Source organism: Phycodurus eques, chromosome 5, assembly GCF_024500275.1.
Source record: "Phycodurus eques isolate BA_2022a chromosome 5, UOR_Pequ_1.1, whole genome shotgun sequence".
NCBI classification, from domain to species: Eukaryota; Metazoa; Chordata; class Actinopteri; order Syngnathiformes; family Syngnathidae; genus Phycodurus; species Phycodurus eques.
This window is the reverse complement of record NC_084529.1, coordinates 21,808,915-21,824,398: the sequence shown is the minus strand read 5'-3', so window position 1 is coordinate 21,824,398 and position 15,484 is coordinate 21,808,915. Positions and strand designations below refer to the sequence as shown.

Below are 15,484 nucleotides of genomic sequence, written 5' to 3'. Positions count from 1 at the left end.
AATAATTAATAACACATGTTTATTTAATGATTTATTTATTCTGCCACTCTTGGTCCCCCATATATTTACAACCTCAATTCCAATGAAGTTGGGACGTTGTGTTAAACAAATAAAAACAGAATACAATGATTTGCAAATCATGTTCAACCTATATTTAATTGTATATACTACAAAGACAAGATATTTAATGTTCAAACTGAAAATCAAGAAATTGAATACACAGATTAAATAGATCAATGTTGTATTTTCTGCGTGTTTGTGAATGTGTGTGTTTGTGAGGGCTTGTTTGTGTGCATGCATGTAGGTGTGTTTCTGTGCTGAGTGCTGTGATGTTCTAGTTGATGCGTGTGTGATATCAGAGGAGCTTTTTGGATATGAGCCCTGTTGGCTTGTTGCTTGGCCTTCTCACATCTCGCCAACATGGTGGCGACTATGATAAGTGTTTGTGTGCGTGTGTGTTCTCATGTTAAGTCAGCCTGATGTAAAGTGCTGACACTATTAATCACCACATCCTACCATCAATTTTATTCAAAGCGGTTGTTCTCATTAGAGTTGAAGTGAGCCGCACCCTGTCCAAAAGGACTTTGGGTGAGAAGCCTTTTACACCCTGGTCTAGTTGCTAGACAATAGCATGTCGCATAGAGACAAACAAGGGACTGGTTGCCACACATCAGAAAACCTTTATTAACTGTACAAGCAATGTTTTAAGTGACATTTTAACACTGCTACCAGTCGTACAAGTGTAAAAAGTTTATTTTTATTTTGTTTTTACAAAAAATGCCCCCCAAAAAAGCAAACAAACTGTCGTCATGCATTAGTGGTTTATTTTTCCCGAAAGGTGAACCAGATTACCGACATGTTCATATAGGAGTTCCACATACACACACACACACACGCGCACACACACACACGGTGTCTAATCGATAACATCATTTACATATTTTTTTCAGTCATCAACTGTGCGCAGCTCCAAAAACAAGCTGAGCTTACGCTCACTCGTCCCGCCGTCCTGAATTGCACAGGCCCCACCCCCAACAAGTTCATCCAGCAGAGCCGACTGAAAGGAGGAAGAAGAACTTGCCGTGTCTGCGGGAAAAGGCCTTGAGCAAAACACGTTGTTGTTGTTGTTGTTGTAACCCTAACCCTAACCCTTTCACTATAAGGAGGATATTGATTGACCAACACTTGTTCTCGTAATTCCGTTTTTAAGCATACGGTACAATTATATTGTCTGTCTTTTCACTGAATTCGCTGACAGCTGATGTGAGGATTTAGGCTGTTCGTCAACTAGCGTTAACCGCAGGGGTCCCCAACCTTTATGAAACTGAGAGCTACTTCATGGGTACTACTGATTAATGAAAAGGGCTACAGTTTGATACACACTTCCTAAATAACACATTTTTCCAAATCCCTTCAGTTCCTTTTTCTAACAATTGTGCCTTTGTTATATTCAAGGATAGACGTGCATATTTTTCAAGTGAGTGGTATTGCTGCAGGTCTCATTTTTAGTCAACATATGTCCACCTGCTTAAGGCACCCCTGCGGGACTGACCACCTGTTGATTACAGTGAGACGTTCTTGTTGGTAATGCCAAAAAACATGATTGGTGATAAATAAACTTCAAGCTATAATCAACATTGTACAGTGGTCAAGTCAACCGTCGACTATTCCGTTAAACCTATAACGTGTGTGTGCGCACACACGCACACAACAATGATTACCATAATTCTTTTCCCCCCAAAAATTGTCAAAAGTCAATAGTTTGGATTATACATAGGTATAGGGGAAAATGGAAAAAACTTTCCCATTTTATAAATGTATGCTGCCATCTAGAGGTTATGAAAAAGCTGTACAATTTATTTCTAAAATGCCACCGCCACCTAGTGGTTATGAGGAAGGTGTACACTTTCATTCTAATATACCTCCGCCACCTAGTGGTTATGAAAAAGGTGTAGCCTACACTTTCATTCCAATATGACAGGGCTACATATGACTGCATATATGTGCAGTTGTGCTCATAAGTTTATATATCCTGGCAGAATTTGTGGAATATTATTTATTTATGTTTTTTAAATATGACTGATGACTGAACAACAACGATCATTAATTTTTTTATGGTTATGATTTGTTTAATGATAATGCTTTTCTGAAAAGCTTGACTGTTTAATTTGAATCCCATTAAAATAAAATTGTGTTTCGCCTGGCCCTTCATGTTTTCTTTAAAGAATTGTACCCATCTTACAAATTCAGCCTAGGTAATCAAACTTATGAGCACAACTGTGCGTTTCTCATTTACTAAATGAAAGTAGGGGTGTGAATTTAAAAATAAGAGCAAGTAAATAAAAAAGAAAGTATTACGTGTTCAAATAAAGTCCTTCACTTCAGAATAATTCTTTGGGGGGAAAAAAAACCTAACAAAATACAGACAATACTTCATTTTGAAATGGTCTGTGATGAGAGGGGTACTGGGGGGTTCAATTGACCATGCCGGTCCTTGACCTTGAGCGACACGTTATGACGAGCATGTCAATATATCGACCTGTGTATGTGCATTTGCGTGTGTGAGCCGCACAGGCTCGACTCAATGCAGTTGATCTTAAAACACAAGAACAACACACATTTGTCACGTAGTGTCCTTTTATGTTTATCTTTCACAACTACCAATATGATTATTATAATGTGTATAAGACATGACAATGAAACAAGACTGTGGATTCTTTGATGTTTGTGTGACCTGTGTGTGCCATAAAAGCCTGAATATGAAGAAAGTGAGAGAGAAGTGGACAGAAGTCTCGAACAAGAAACAAAATGAGTGAGAGAAGCAGACAGGAGCCTAATAAGGAATCACAGACTTGTGAGCCATTTGGAAAGAAGCCAGAAAAAGAAGCACAGAGTGAGATAGAAGCAGACAGAAACCTAAAAAGGAAGCATGCAGTTTGAGAAAAGTGGAGAGACGCCTGAAAAATCACAGCGTTAGAGAAGTCATAAGAAGCTTGAAAAGGAAGCAACAAGTAAGAGAAGTGGACAGAAGCCTGAAAAGAAGAACAGAGAGGTCGAAATAAGCCTAAAAAAGAAGCTCCAATGGAAGCCTGAAAAAGAAAAGCAGTGGACAGGACACACGTTGACAGTGGAAGCTTCTGGTTGTTAGCATAAGCTAAAACAAGAAGTCAGGTAGCCGTAACTGGATGGCTAGTGAAGCTAACATGATTCATGAGTTTTATATTGAAAAATTATTAGCTAACATAGTAGCACATCTGCCTCACAGTTCTGGGGACCGGCGTTCAAATCCCGGCCCTGCATGTGTGGAGTTTGCATGTTCTCCTCGTGCCTGTGTGCGTTTTCTCCGGGCACTCCGGTTTCCTCCCACATCCCAAAAACATGCGTGGTAGGTTGATTGAAGACTCTAAATTGCCCGTAGGTGTGAATGTTAGTGCGAATGGTTGCTTGTTTCTATGTTCCCTGCGAATGGCTGGCGACCGGTTCAGGGTGTACCCTGCCTCCTGCCCGAAGATAGCTGGGATAGGCTCCGGCACCCCGCAACCCAAGTGAGGATAAGCGGTAAAGAAAATTGATGGATGGATGGATGGCTAGCTAGCATAGCTAACATCATTTACTGTTTTAGCGGGATGGCTAGCATAGCTCAGACCAACTTCAGCTGAATCAAACCAACTTCATGAACAAAAAACAACATTCTACTAATGCCGTTAAAAATTTGTTAAGGCGATGCTAATTTTGAAACCAACCTGTGGCATTATTAGTAAACAACAACAACAAAGACTTTCTAAATGCTCATCAGTGTGTCATTATGCTAATGTGTGGCTAATGTGTCGTGTTGTGTTATGCTATGAATGCAAATAACAAACTAGTCATCCCGACCAGCTGCTGGACTTCGGCAAGCATTGGGACCGCAATGCTTCGCACCCAAGTGTACGTTTACATACACAAGCATGACTTGCAGCTGTGTGTGTCTGTGAGGGTGTGTGTGTCTGTGTGTGTGTGTGTGTGTGTGTGTGTGTGTGCATCGTCAGCAACTCCTTGCTGTCTATTTTTAGACATTTAACGGCACCATGAAGCAGGTCCCGTTAACCCCCTCCCCTGCTTCATTAAACTGCATCGTCCCTGCGGGCAAAACAACAAAAATCCCCACAACATCTGATACTGACTGACTGTATGTGTGTGCATGTGTGTGTGTGTGTGTGTACCTGTACACCTAACCAAGATTTTGTGTACTTTATTGAGGTTGTTGAGTGTAACTGACCAGGTTTGTCTATGTGGCCGACCATGCATGTCTGTACCTGACCAGGGTTGTGTATGTACAGTACTTAACCAGGATTGTGTGTGTCTGACCATGGCTGTGTGTACGTGTACAACTAAGCAGGGCTGTGTGTATCTGACCATGGTTTCCTGTAACTGACCAAGATCTTGGATGTTTATGTCTAACTGACAATTGTTGTGTGTGAACCAGTGACCAGGTTTTTGTATTTACTTGAACAGGGTTGTTTGTACCTGACAATTGTTGTCCGTACCTGCCCAGTCTTAGGTATGTACTCAATCTTGAGATTTAGATATTGTTATATATATAATATATATATAACAATATCTACTACTAGGTCATCCATCCATCAATTTGTTGTGTACATGTAATAATATGATGAGCGATGAAACATTTATATGGTTTCACAGTCATAACTGCCCTCTGAGGGAAACTGTACCTACCTACAGTGTGGCCTGCGACAAAAATGAGTTTGACACTCCTGTTCTAGTGACTCAAACTCAATATTTCAGTGGTAAACCTTGAAACTAAATCCTAATTTGAAGGTGTCAAAATGTATTTTGTCATTTCTCCGGCAGGCTCAAAGGAGGGAAGTGTTCCTGCAGGAGCGCTACAGCCATTACAGCCTGACCGACCCCTTTCTGGCGCTGCAGCGGGACTTCGAGTGCGGTGTCTCGCTCGGTGACAAGGAGCGGCGGCCGCTGGGTTCCAGCCCAATGTCTGTCCTGGAGGCCGTCATGGCGCACTGCAGGAAGATGCAGGCGCGCATGTCCGCACAGCTGGCTGCCGCCGAGAGCCGCCAGAAGAGGGTAAGGCTCTGGGTGGAGTTGATTATTAGTCACCAAACTAATGCCCGTCTGTTTAGTATTTGAAAATTGGTAGCAATCGGACAAAATTGATAAAATAAGCCAAAATTATAGACTTCCTGTGTCTTTTCTCACCAGGGCTTCTTGAGAAGACAAACTATTGATCCTGCTCTTTCCTAAAAAGAAGACAAACTGTTGATCTTGCACGTTTCTAAAACAAATTTGTATATTTGTATATATATTGTATATTGTATATATATATATATATATATATATATATGTATATGTGTATATATAAATATGTGTATATATGTATATATGCGTATATATATATGTATATGTGTATATATATATATATATATATATATATATATATATATGGCTGCTACAACTTTTTTGTAGGTTCAACTTGTGCCAGATGTGTCTGCCAAATTCCATGTTCTTAAGTAAAACTGGTTTCAGTGACAGATTGTTCAAAATAAATTAACATATGGAAGTATAGCTACACTCGTAAAAATGTATACATCGTTCTCAATAAATTGACACATGGAAGTATAGCTACACTCGTAAAAATTTATCCATCTATTTTCACGCCCTGGGTGAGTAAATTAACCTTTGAACTTCAATTCACGCTGTGTCATTACTATTTTTGCCGCTTGACTGAGTGTGTTTATAAATGTGTAAGTTTTTCCGGGAGTCTCTTTGGGATTATGTGCACCTCCTACCCCTCCTGCCGAGAGATATGCTGTGGTGGAATTGTTTAGATGAGGACAAAATGGGATTGTAGCGTTTAGAAAGCCAGTTAGAAAAAATTCAGCGTGTCCTTTCCTTGAACCTCCTGGAAATTACAGATATGATGGAGTCGAGAGCCAACTGGAAGGTTTAGAGTCAACCACACAAGAAGAGGAGCTATGGGAGTAGTCATTTAACTATATATACTGTGTGTGTGTGTGTACTATATAATATTCTCAATCATAGCTTGTTTTAAAAAAAGTGACTAAAACTCAAAATCAGTTCATGTTTAATAAATAATGTCTCTATTCACTCGGTACAAAATTCCAAGTGTAAACCAATCTGCTACAAGAAACGTTGAGACTGTCGCTCTTTTCTTTTATTGGTCATAAGGATGCAAACAGAAATGTTTGCTGTGCTGACCAGGGAGTTAAAAGTGAAAAAGAATAATAAACACAAAATGGCTCAAAAGTGGTTAATCGCTTTAATAATTATCGACACAAGCTAATAAGCTACAACACACAGGCAAATACCGGTGTATGCTTTAAAAGCAAGACTCTGGCACATTTTCCTTTCAGTTAGAAAAAAAGACAGGAAATATTGTATGTATGTGTTTTCCTAAAAAATAAGATGAACTATTGCTCTTGCACCTTTTTGCAAAGAAGACAAACCTGATTCTCAGGGTATTGAATCAATCATAGCTGGACTCTTCTGGACTGATGAAACCTGCTCGGATGAGAGGCGAAATGTCTTCTAAGACAACCACAACAGTCCAGTTGCGATCGATGCAATGCCCTGAGAATAAAAGGAAATGACCTGGATGATTGAGAATATTGACATACAAACGTGATGTTTAACTTTGCTAAAAACATGAAATACAGTTGACATTGCACATTTCTGGTAACAAGATATACTATTGATGTTGGTTTCCTAAAAAAAGAAAAAAATCGATGAAGGTTTTACGCCTTGTTAGAAAGAAGACAAACTATTGATGATGCACTGTGCTAAAATGAAGACAAACTACTTGATGTAGCACTTTCCTAAAAAGAAAAGATTGAAGCTGTTTGCTGGCAAGGAAAGGCTAAATCACAATATGCAAATGCAGTTTTTCAAGCTACAAATGCGTCAGCTTTGCTTAAGCGAGGCTATTGGCCACTGCAAAGCAGCTGCCAGTGTGTAAATGGATCGGTGGCACAGGAAGTAGCTTCACAAGGAGAAGAGTGTCTACCCTCAGTGGGATCTTTGGGTTGCTGGGTAGAGTGAATTTCACCCGTACGCTTGACGCTATCTTTATCCCGCACTCCCTTTTTGCTCGTCATCCTGCTGCTGCGATCTCGCTGATGAATTACCCACAAGTTGAACACAGGCGGCGGGACATTTGTGTGGAACGCTTGCAGGATGATCTCTGTTTTTCCACATAACACAGTTCCACAGAAACTGTCCAGGCGTGTTTATTTACTCAACTGGAGATGAGGGAAGACCATTTTGTAATAAAAATTGTTACATTACAGTTGATGACAAGACAAAGAGGACTTTAAAACAAAAGAAAAGGGACTAATATATAGTAGATAAGTACTTGGCACACTGGGCAGAACATGGACTCACACTACATTGTGAAGCAACCACAATGATCAGGAGTCTACTGGAATGCTAATCATTGTTACAAATGCCATATCCACTTAACGTAAAATCCGAGGCAGACAGTGCGGATGGAGTGTAGCTCCAACAAATTGTGGCGTGACCACACACAACATTGTGGAGTAATATCAAAGTCTACTGGAACGCTAATCGCTGTTAAAGACGTAAGATCATCTGTAACACTGGAATAATGGTGGAAAACGTTTTGAAATGATTTTTCTTGGTCAGTTTGTATATCATTTGAACAGGGTGTGTGTAGATTTTTATATCCACTATGCACACACAACATTTTGAAGCGACCACATTGTCGGAGTCTGCTGGTCTCTAATAGTCTCCACATAACGTCAGATCATCTTTAATACTACAGGCTGGATTGAACAAATAACCTCACGTAGTTTTCCGGAATATAGAAATGGATGCTTACAACACTGTGGAGCAACCACTTACCAGTCTAAATGGAAAGCTAACCGTCGAAAAATCGCCATCTCTATGTACCGTAAGATCATGGTTAATGCTGTGCACGCTTTTCAATGCTCTAAGACTCCAAAGGACTGTTTAGGTGTTTCTGTTTTGTTTAGCAACATAGTTCAAATGGGATCAGCGGTTAATTCTTTGTGTGAAATAATGTTAGCACATGAAGTGACATGGCGTTTATCCATCCATCCATCCAATTTCTGAGCCGCTTCTCCTCACTAGGGTCGCGGGCGTGCTGGAGCCTATCCCAGCTATCATCGGGCAGGAGGCGGGTTACACCCCAAACTGGTTGCCAGCCAATCCCAGGGCACATACAAACAAACAACCATTCACACTCACATTCAAATCTATGGGCAATTTAGAGTTGTCAATTAACCTACCATGCATGTTTTTGGGATGTGGGAGGAAACCGGAGTGCCCGGAGAAAACCCACACAGGCACGGGGAGAACATGCAAACTCCACACAGGCGGGGCCGGGGATTGAACCCCGATCCTCAGAACTGTGAGGCAGACACTCTAACCAGTCGTCCACCGTGCCGCCAGTTAAACACAGCATTGTTAAAATAGTTATTTGCGACTGTTTTATCATGTCAAATGATGTATGTGTGCAGATTTTAAATTGACTTCCTGTTTTAAGCATGTATCCTTTTATTTTGAAGGATTCACACCAGAACTCAGCATTTTGCACAGGGGGAACTTTCATTGGGCAGCCTCGTTAGCAGGGTGGAGCCCCGCTTAAGCCCCTTCACCCTTGCGCCAGCGCTACCACTCAGCTAACAATAGCTGGCGTTCCAATTATAGCATGAATGGGTCATAGCAAATGAATGGAGGTCTGACCCACAAGTCTAAAACTGTTACAAAACTAGCTAACAACACAATGTGTTTGTTAGTTACTTGATTTGTTCATTGGTTGGTTATTTATTTCATTTGTTACTTAGTTAGCTACTTGGTTAGATAGTTTGCTATTATTTTTTCAATTTGGTTGGTTAGTTTGTTACTTGATTGTTTGGTTAACTAGTCTTTTTTTTAAACTTTTTTTTCTACTTAGTTGTTCCCTAGTTATTTTGCTACTTTGTTTTTTGGTAAGGGGTTAATTCCTAACCTGATTGGTTGGTTAAGCGTTCTGCCCTTTGTTTAGTTGCTTTGGTTGTTGCTTGTTTACTGGGTGGGTTAGTTGTATCGTTTAAGTAGTTCCTTCATTAGTTAGTTCGCCCCCTAGTTAGTTAGTTAGTCAGTTTGCAAGTTAGTTAGTTGTTTGTTAGTTAGTTTGCTATTACACAAGTTGCTTGGTTAGTTCTTTACTTGGTTGGTTAATTTCTTTATTAGATCGTTCCTTCGTAACTTTGTTCGTTAGTCAGTTTGCTAACTGGTTTGTTAGTTTGATTGTTCGTTCATTAGTTAGTTTACCATTTTTCTAGTGGCTTGGTTGGTTAGTTAATTTGGTTGGTTAGTCATTCTGTTCCTCTGTTATTTAGTTTACTTTGCTGGTTGGTTGTTTACTTTTTTACTTGGTTGGTTATTTAGCTGAAAGATGTGGTGTGTAATGTAGTAAAGCGAAACACAACAAAGCAGAATACTGCTGTATGTAACGTAACAAAGAGTGAGTATTGCGGAGTGTAACATAGCAAAGCGGAACACTAAGAACGCTATGCAGCATAGCAAATTGGAAATTTGTGGAACGTAATGTAGAAAATCATAGTGTACCGGTAACATAGTGTAACGTAGCAAATCACAACACAGCAAAACGTAACATAACGGCGTCTCTCATTGCATTGTGATATGTATCAACACACAACAGCAGAACGTAACTCAGCGAAATGCAAAATAACAAAGCCGAATGTAGCAAAGCTGAGCACCGTCATGTCTAAAGTAGGAAAGCGGAACACTGTCGAGCGTAACATAGCAGAGCGAAATGTGATAAAGCGGAAAACTATGGTGCATAAGGTAGCAAAGCTGAACGAAGCTAGGCCGACCAACCGCTGTAGCAAAGCAGAATGTGACAATGTAACATTGCAGAACTTAACTTAGCCAGGTATATACGCTTGTGTAGTACTTTTAGCTCGGTATAAAGATGCTGTTTGTATGCTTGTTCCTGTGGCAGCTGGAAATTGAGAAGCTGCAGCTGCAGAGCCTGGAGCAGGAACACCGCAAACTGATGGCGCAACTGAAGGACGAGCGCGAGAAGAACAAGCACATCGTCATGATGCTGGTGCGCGAGTGCAAGCAGCTAGCCACGCGCGTAGTGGAGGAGTCGCAGCGCTTCGACGAGCTCCAGGCCCGACTGGACGAGGAGGGCCGGGCCGCGGGGCGCCTGCGGGAGGAGTTGAGTGGCGAGCGGCAGCGTGGCCAGCAGCTGGAGGCCGAGATGGAGAAGCAGCTTTCTGAGTTGGACACTGAGCGTGAGCAGCTGCGGGCCAGGTTGGGCCGCGAGGAGGTCGAGAGTCAAAACCTACGGCAGCAGGTTGAGCAGCTCAGAACCGAATGTGGGGATGCCAAGGATGGCGCCCAACCTGCCGCCCCCGCCTGCACGCAGCCCAAAGCTTCCGTTTCCGTGGCCACAGATCCTGTCAGCTCTCGAACAGCTTCCTGCCAAACGGACCAGCCCCTTCCTGAAATTGAGGGTCCCAAGAAGACTCCCCTCACCGCCGCCAAACCCAGCCCGGGCCCTTACGCTGGCCTCAGCCTGCCAAAGACCACCGTCCGGGGAATAGTCCACAGTAGCTCGGGAGGCCTGACGCAGAGCGAGAACGGCTCCGAGGCCCAAGCCACACCCCCGGGCCTGCCCAGTGGGGTCAGCCCCCGTGTCCAGGCAGCCCGGTACAAGTTCCAGGAACAGGACCAAAACGGCACGGCCTCCCAGAGTCCTCCGGGCCGGGACCCATCCCCCACAAATCGGGACAACTTTGCTGCCAAACAACAAGCGCGCCACACCGTTACCCAGGTTCTGTCGCGCTTCACAAGCCCTCCAACAGGGGGGGCTGGAGCGTTGCGGCCTGGCCTGCCGCACTCTGCATCGGAGGGAGGGCCCTTCCCCAGCCGCCTCAGCCACCCCATTGGCCTTAAGTCCCCCACCGTGGCCAGAATTGACCGAGGCAACCCTCCCCCCATCCCTCCCAAAAAACCTGGGCTCTCCCAGACCCCCTCTCCCCCTCATCCGCCCATGAAGGTGCTGGGGGACAGCGGCCGCTCTCACGGGGCGGGACTCAAATCAGCTACACCCCAGCTGCCGCCCAAACCCACCCTGGACCTGGTACCAGCCTTGACGGCCTCTCAGGTGGGTGCATGCCCCCTCCGCCGGTCCCTTGGACCTGACCAGTTTGCAGAATGCCCCCCCGTCGTCATCCCTGCCATCCCCTCCATCAACCCTCTTCCCTCATCCCTCTCCATTAGTGCTCCATCCAACTGTACCCCCCCTGCCCCCACAGACAGCCCCCTGGCAACAGCATCAGGTAAAGGGGACCCCATCCCCCACTTCCGACATTCCGTCTTTCTTCAGTTCTCGCCACTGCCTCTCTTCCAGCTGTCTCTTTGTGGCACCTAGCCAAGCCTATCGATAGCATAGGTTAGGCTAGCATAGCCCAATCTTTCATGGCATGCCATGGCATAGTGAAAGACAAGTCTCAGTCCGAGTGGCTGCTATCAGAACAGAACAAGAACATCCAGGCTACATTCTCACTTCTCCGTCCTCTAGGGGTGCTCTTTGTCCCACAGGTTAGCCCAGCACTTTCACTAGTAAGAGAAAAACGTAAGCTAGGGGATCACTGAGGCTAGCCTTTTAGTTCAAATATTCCTGATGGTTATCCCTTTTCCTCTCTGAAGCTGATGCCAGTGGCTGCTCTCGCCTACCCTTTGCCTTTCCAACTTCCACTTAGCATGCCCCCTTCATGCACCCTAACCTGACTGGTCTTTTTCTGGTTGTTGCACTTCTCATGTAAAGCGATGACAAGGAAACATGTGTTAACTATTCCTGTGAAATGTCTTTTTTTTTCCCCAAATCATTGCTACAGTTCATTTGACAACACTTGTTGGATTATCTTCTCTCATGGAAGCTGGTATTTTCTATAATGATCAGCAGGAGGTGATTGCACTATTCAGGATATATTTTCACTGGGAGTTTTCTGGTTAACATTACACATAAATCCAACAGTATATCAATACAATCCAGGTAGGTAGGTACCAGGTGAACAGTTGCAGTGTAACGGAGAGTGAGTATTATAAACAGTGTCCAGAAGTCCAACATTTTATCAAGGCAAATCTGGAGTATGTAACAGATGCAGTCTAGTGGGTAGCAATTTAGCAACGCACAAGACAGCAGAATGTAATGTCACAAAGCCAAATAGTGCGGTGTGTAACGTCGCAAAGCCATACGCAGTTGAGCGTAATAATGCAAAGTTTAGTACATCAGAACCTAACTTGGCAAAGCGTAACAGTACGTAATGTAACGAAGTGTGATTTGACAAGCGGAACTCAACAGTGTGTATTACAGCGAAACCCTACTTTGTGAAGGCTAACTTTGCAGTGCGTAATGTAGCAAAGTGTAATTTTACGGTGTGTAAGAGAACGTCGCAAACCAGAACATAGAAAAGCTGACCCTAACAAAGCCAAACGTAGCAAAGCCAAACCTAACTTTGCAAAGTGTAACTTTGTTGATGATAATGTAGCAAAGTTTTAGCAATTTAGCAAAGTGTCCATAAATAGCGTGACATAGCAAAACGTAATGACAATGAGCATATTGAAACACAGTGGAATTTTACGGAGGGTAATATAGTGAAACTTAACAAAACAAACCGTAGCATACCAAAGTGTAATGTAGCAAAGCAGAGTGTACCAAAACATAAAAAAGCATAATGTAGCCAAGCTGAATGGTGGGGTACGTAACGTAACAAAGCGGAATGCAGTTGAGTGTAATATAGCCACAACAAGTGTCACACAGCAGAACCTAACTTTGCAAAGTGCATAATGTAGCGATGTGTGACTTTGCAAAGCAGAACTTAACAATGTGTAACACATTGGAGCCTAACTTTGTGGTGTATAATGTAACAAAGTGTAATTTTGCAGTGCATAACAGAATGGAGCAAAACAGAACTTAGCATAGCCAAACCTAGCAAAGTCAAACCTAACTTTACATAGCGTAATTTTGCTGATGTTAATGTAGAAAAGCAGAACCCAGCAAAGTGTCACTACAGAACGTAACATCACAAAGCTTAAATACCAAGGCGTAATGATACTGAACAGAACGCAACAATGTGTAACTTTACGAAGGGTAAGGTAGTAAAGCGTAACGTACCAAAGTGTAACGTACCAAATAGACTTTCCATCAGATCGGTGATCATCCCCAAAAATCCTGATCGTGTAAAGCCTAGTACCAAAGAGAAACGTGCCAAAGCAGAATGTACCAAAGCGTAACTTCACAAAGCTGAACTTAACAAGTGTCCCTGCCGAGCATAACATAGCAAAGTGTAATTTTACGGAGGGTAATCTAGTAAAACGTAATGTAGCAAAGCGGAATGTACCAAAGCATGACATACCAATGCCAACAAACAAAGCGGAACGTAACAAAGTGTAACGTAGCAAAACGGAACGTTGCATAGCATAACTTTAACGCAACAGAACTTATTTTTGCGCGTTGTAATGTACCAAAGCGGGGCCCTGCAGAGCATAACGTAGCAAAGTGCACAATGCCAACAGTGACACCTGGAGGGCCCACTAAGGTCCTGTCTGCATATGTCCCAGCTAGCATGTTATGATGACAGTTGTTTTTAATACTTGGTTAGTGTGTGAATGTTGTGTGTGTGTTTAGTACTCAGGCATCTCGTCTTCCTCCTCCTCCTCGTCTTCCTCCTCTTCAGCACTTCTAGTGTCGTTGTCCTCCCTCTCCTGTTTAACCTGTTCCGTCCCTGCTCCCTCTGCCCCCCCCCCCCACAGGCTGGTGTCCCTCCGTAGTCTCCCCTATTGGCGGTGGTGGGCCCGCTGCCCTGGACGGCGGGCGGCCGCTGCTCCTCCTCCAAGCTGCTTCCCAGGGAAATGTCACTTTATTGTCAATGCTGCTTCACCAACCCCACCCTACCACGCCCGACCACGCCCACTGCACCACTGCCACTGACAACCAGACCACCCGCCACCCACCACAAGACCTCAACAACTTGACTGCTGCCTTGTTTGCTGCTGCTCACCACGGACACGCAGGTGGGTACCCATTGGTGAGGGGCCCTCCTACGCCCCCATATGAAGATAGCGACTGACAGAGCTGTACAGGGAACCCTCCATAGTGAACTAAGGAAACTAGTAATTGGTGTCAAGCAAGTATGTTGAAATGATACATCTGGACTGTTCTAAGAGATCTTTGTATGTCGGAGAGGAGCTCAGTTTAGCCTGGGTTGTTAGTGGAAGTTACAGAGAGTCTTTGTTGCATGTCTGTTTTTGCTCTGCTGAGTGGCTGTCAAAAAGTGAAATCCATCATCTGTAAGCCATTTAATTTTAAGGGTAATGTCGTAAGATGAGGTTAATGATGTTAATAGGAGGTCATAGTTTCAGGTATATTTAGAGTTTAAACTAATATAGACAATTATTTCAAAATTTGGGGGGTGTCGAGTACTCACAGATTGGTTCCTAATGCCCACGAATAGCGAAGGTTCACTGTATTTATTGATTATACTGTAGATTGCAGAATTTACAGTTTTTGTGTACTTTGTGTACAGAGTGCGTGAAGCTGCTGTTATCTTCCGGCTCGCCTGCCGACGTGTCCGGCCAAAACCGATTTACACCTTTGCACTTTGCTGCCACCCACGGCCACAGTGGGTGAGTATGGGCGAGGAAAGAAGAAAAGAAAAAAAAAACTCCAACACAAATAATCACAGTTACTTACACCTTATAACGTTTATGTACCAGAGGCAAGGCAGTTTGGCAATGTGATAATGTAAACAATAGGCTTTACACGATCAGGATTTTTGGGGCCGATCACAATCAGCGAGTTTAAAAAAACGATAACCGATCCGATCTCAAGTTGGAACAATGTGTATTTAAATTACTTGTTAATTTACTGTATATACTTGTGTACTGTATACTGAGTATCTTCAAAAGTATTAATTGTCTAGTCCACTGATTCCCAACCAGTGTACCGTGGCACATTAGTCTGCCATGAGCAATCCTCAGGTGTGCCGTGGGAAATTATAAAATTTTACTTAACTGCTCAAATAATTATTCATTTACAATAAATAAATAATAAGAAATATTGTATGTTTGTTCCTCTATTTATGCCAGTGAGGCATAGTGACAGACAGAACAAATAAATGCTCTTCTATTAAATGGCAGGAAGTACATACAGTAATTACTATGTATCCACTTTTTGTGACATTTTGTTGGTGTGCTGTGAGATTTTCCAATTGTAAAATATGCGCCTTCGCTCCATAAAGGTTGGCAATCTAGTCAGGTCATGTATTCTAATCAGTCAGGTAAAACCAACATGACAGAAATAATGGGTGCTAACTTACTGTAATTAAATGATTTGATTGTAATTAAATTACTTCACCCACACCGAAACATGATTTGACAGAACGCCGGT

At 43.0% G+C, this 15,484-nt stretch overlaps 1 protein-coding gene across 2 annotated transcripts in view; it reads left to right on the top strand.

Annotated features, from left to right (window-relative positions):
- Window positions 1-15,484, top strand: part of cttnbp2 (cortactin binding protein 2) — a 51,153-nt gene that overhangs the window by 23,368 nt on the left and 12,301 nt on the right. For both annotated transcript variants that reach the window (XM_061678063.1, XM_061678064.1), the window contains exons 3-6: window positions 4,852-5,082; window positions 10,025-11,372; window positions 13,849-14,109; window positions 14,622-14,721. In XM_061678063.1, coding sequence (XP_061534047.1) covers window positions 4,852-5,082; window positions 10,025-11,372; window positions 13,849-14,109; window positions 14,622-14,721 — 1,940 coding nt within the window. The remainder of the gene's footprint in view (window positions 1-4,851; window positions 5,083-10,024; window positions 11,373-13,848; window positions 14,110-14,621; window positions 14,722-15,484) is intronic.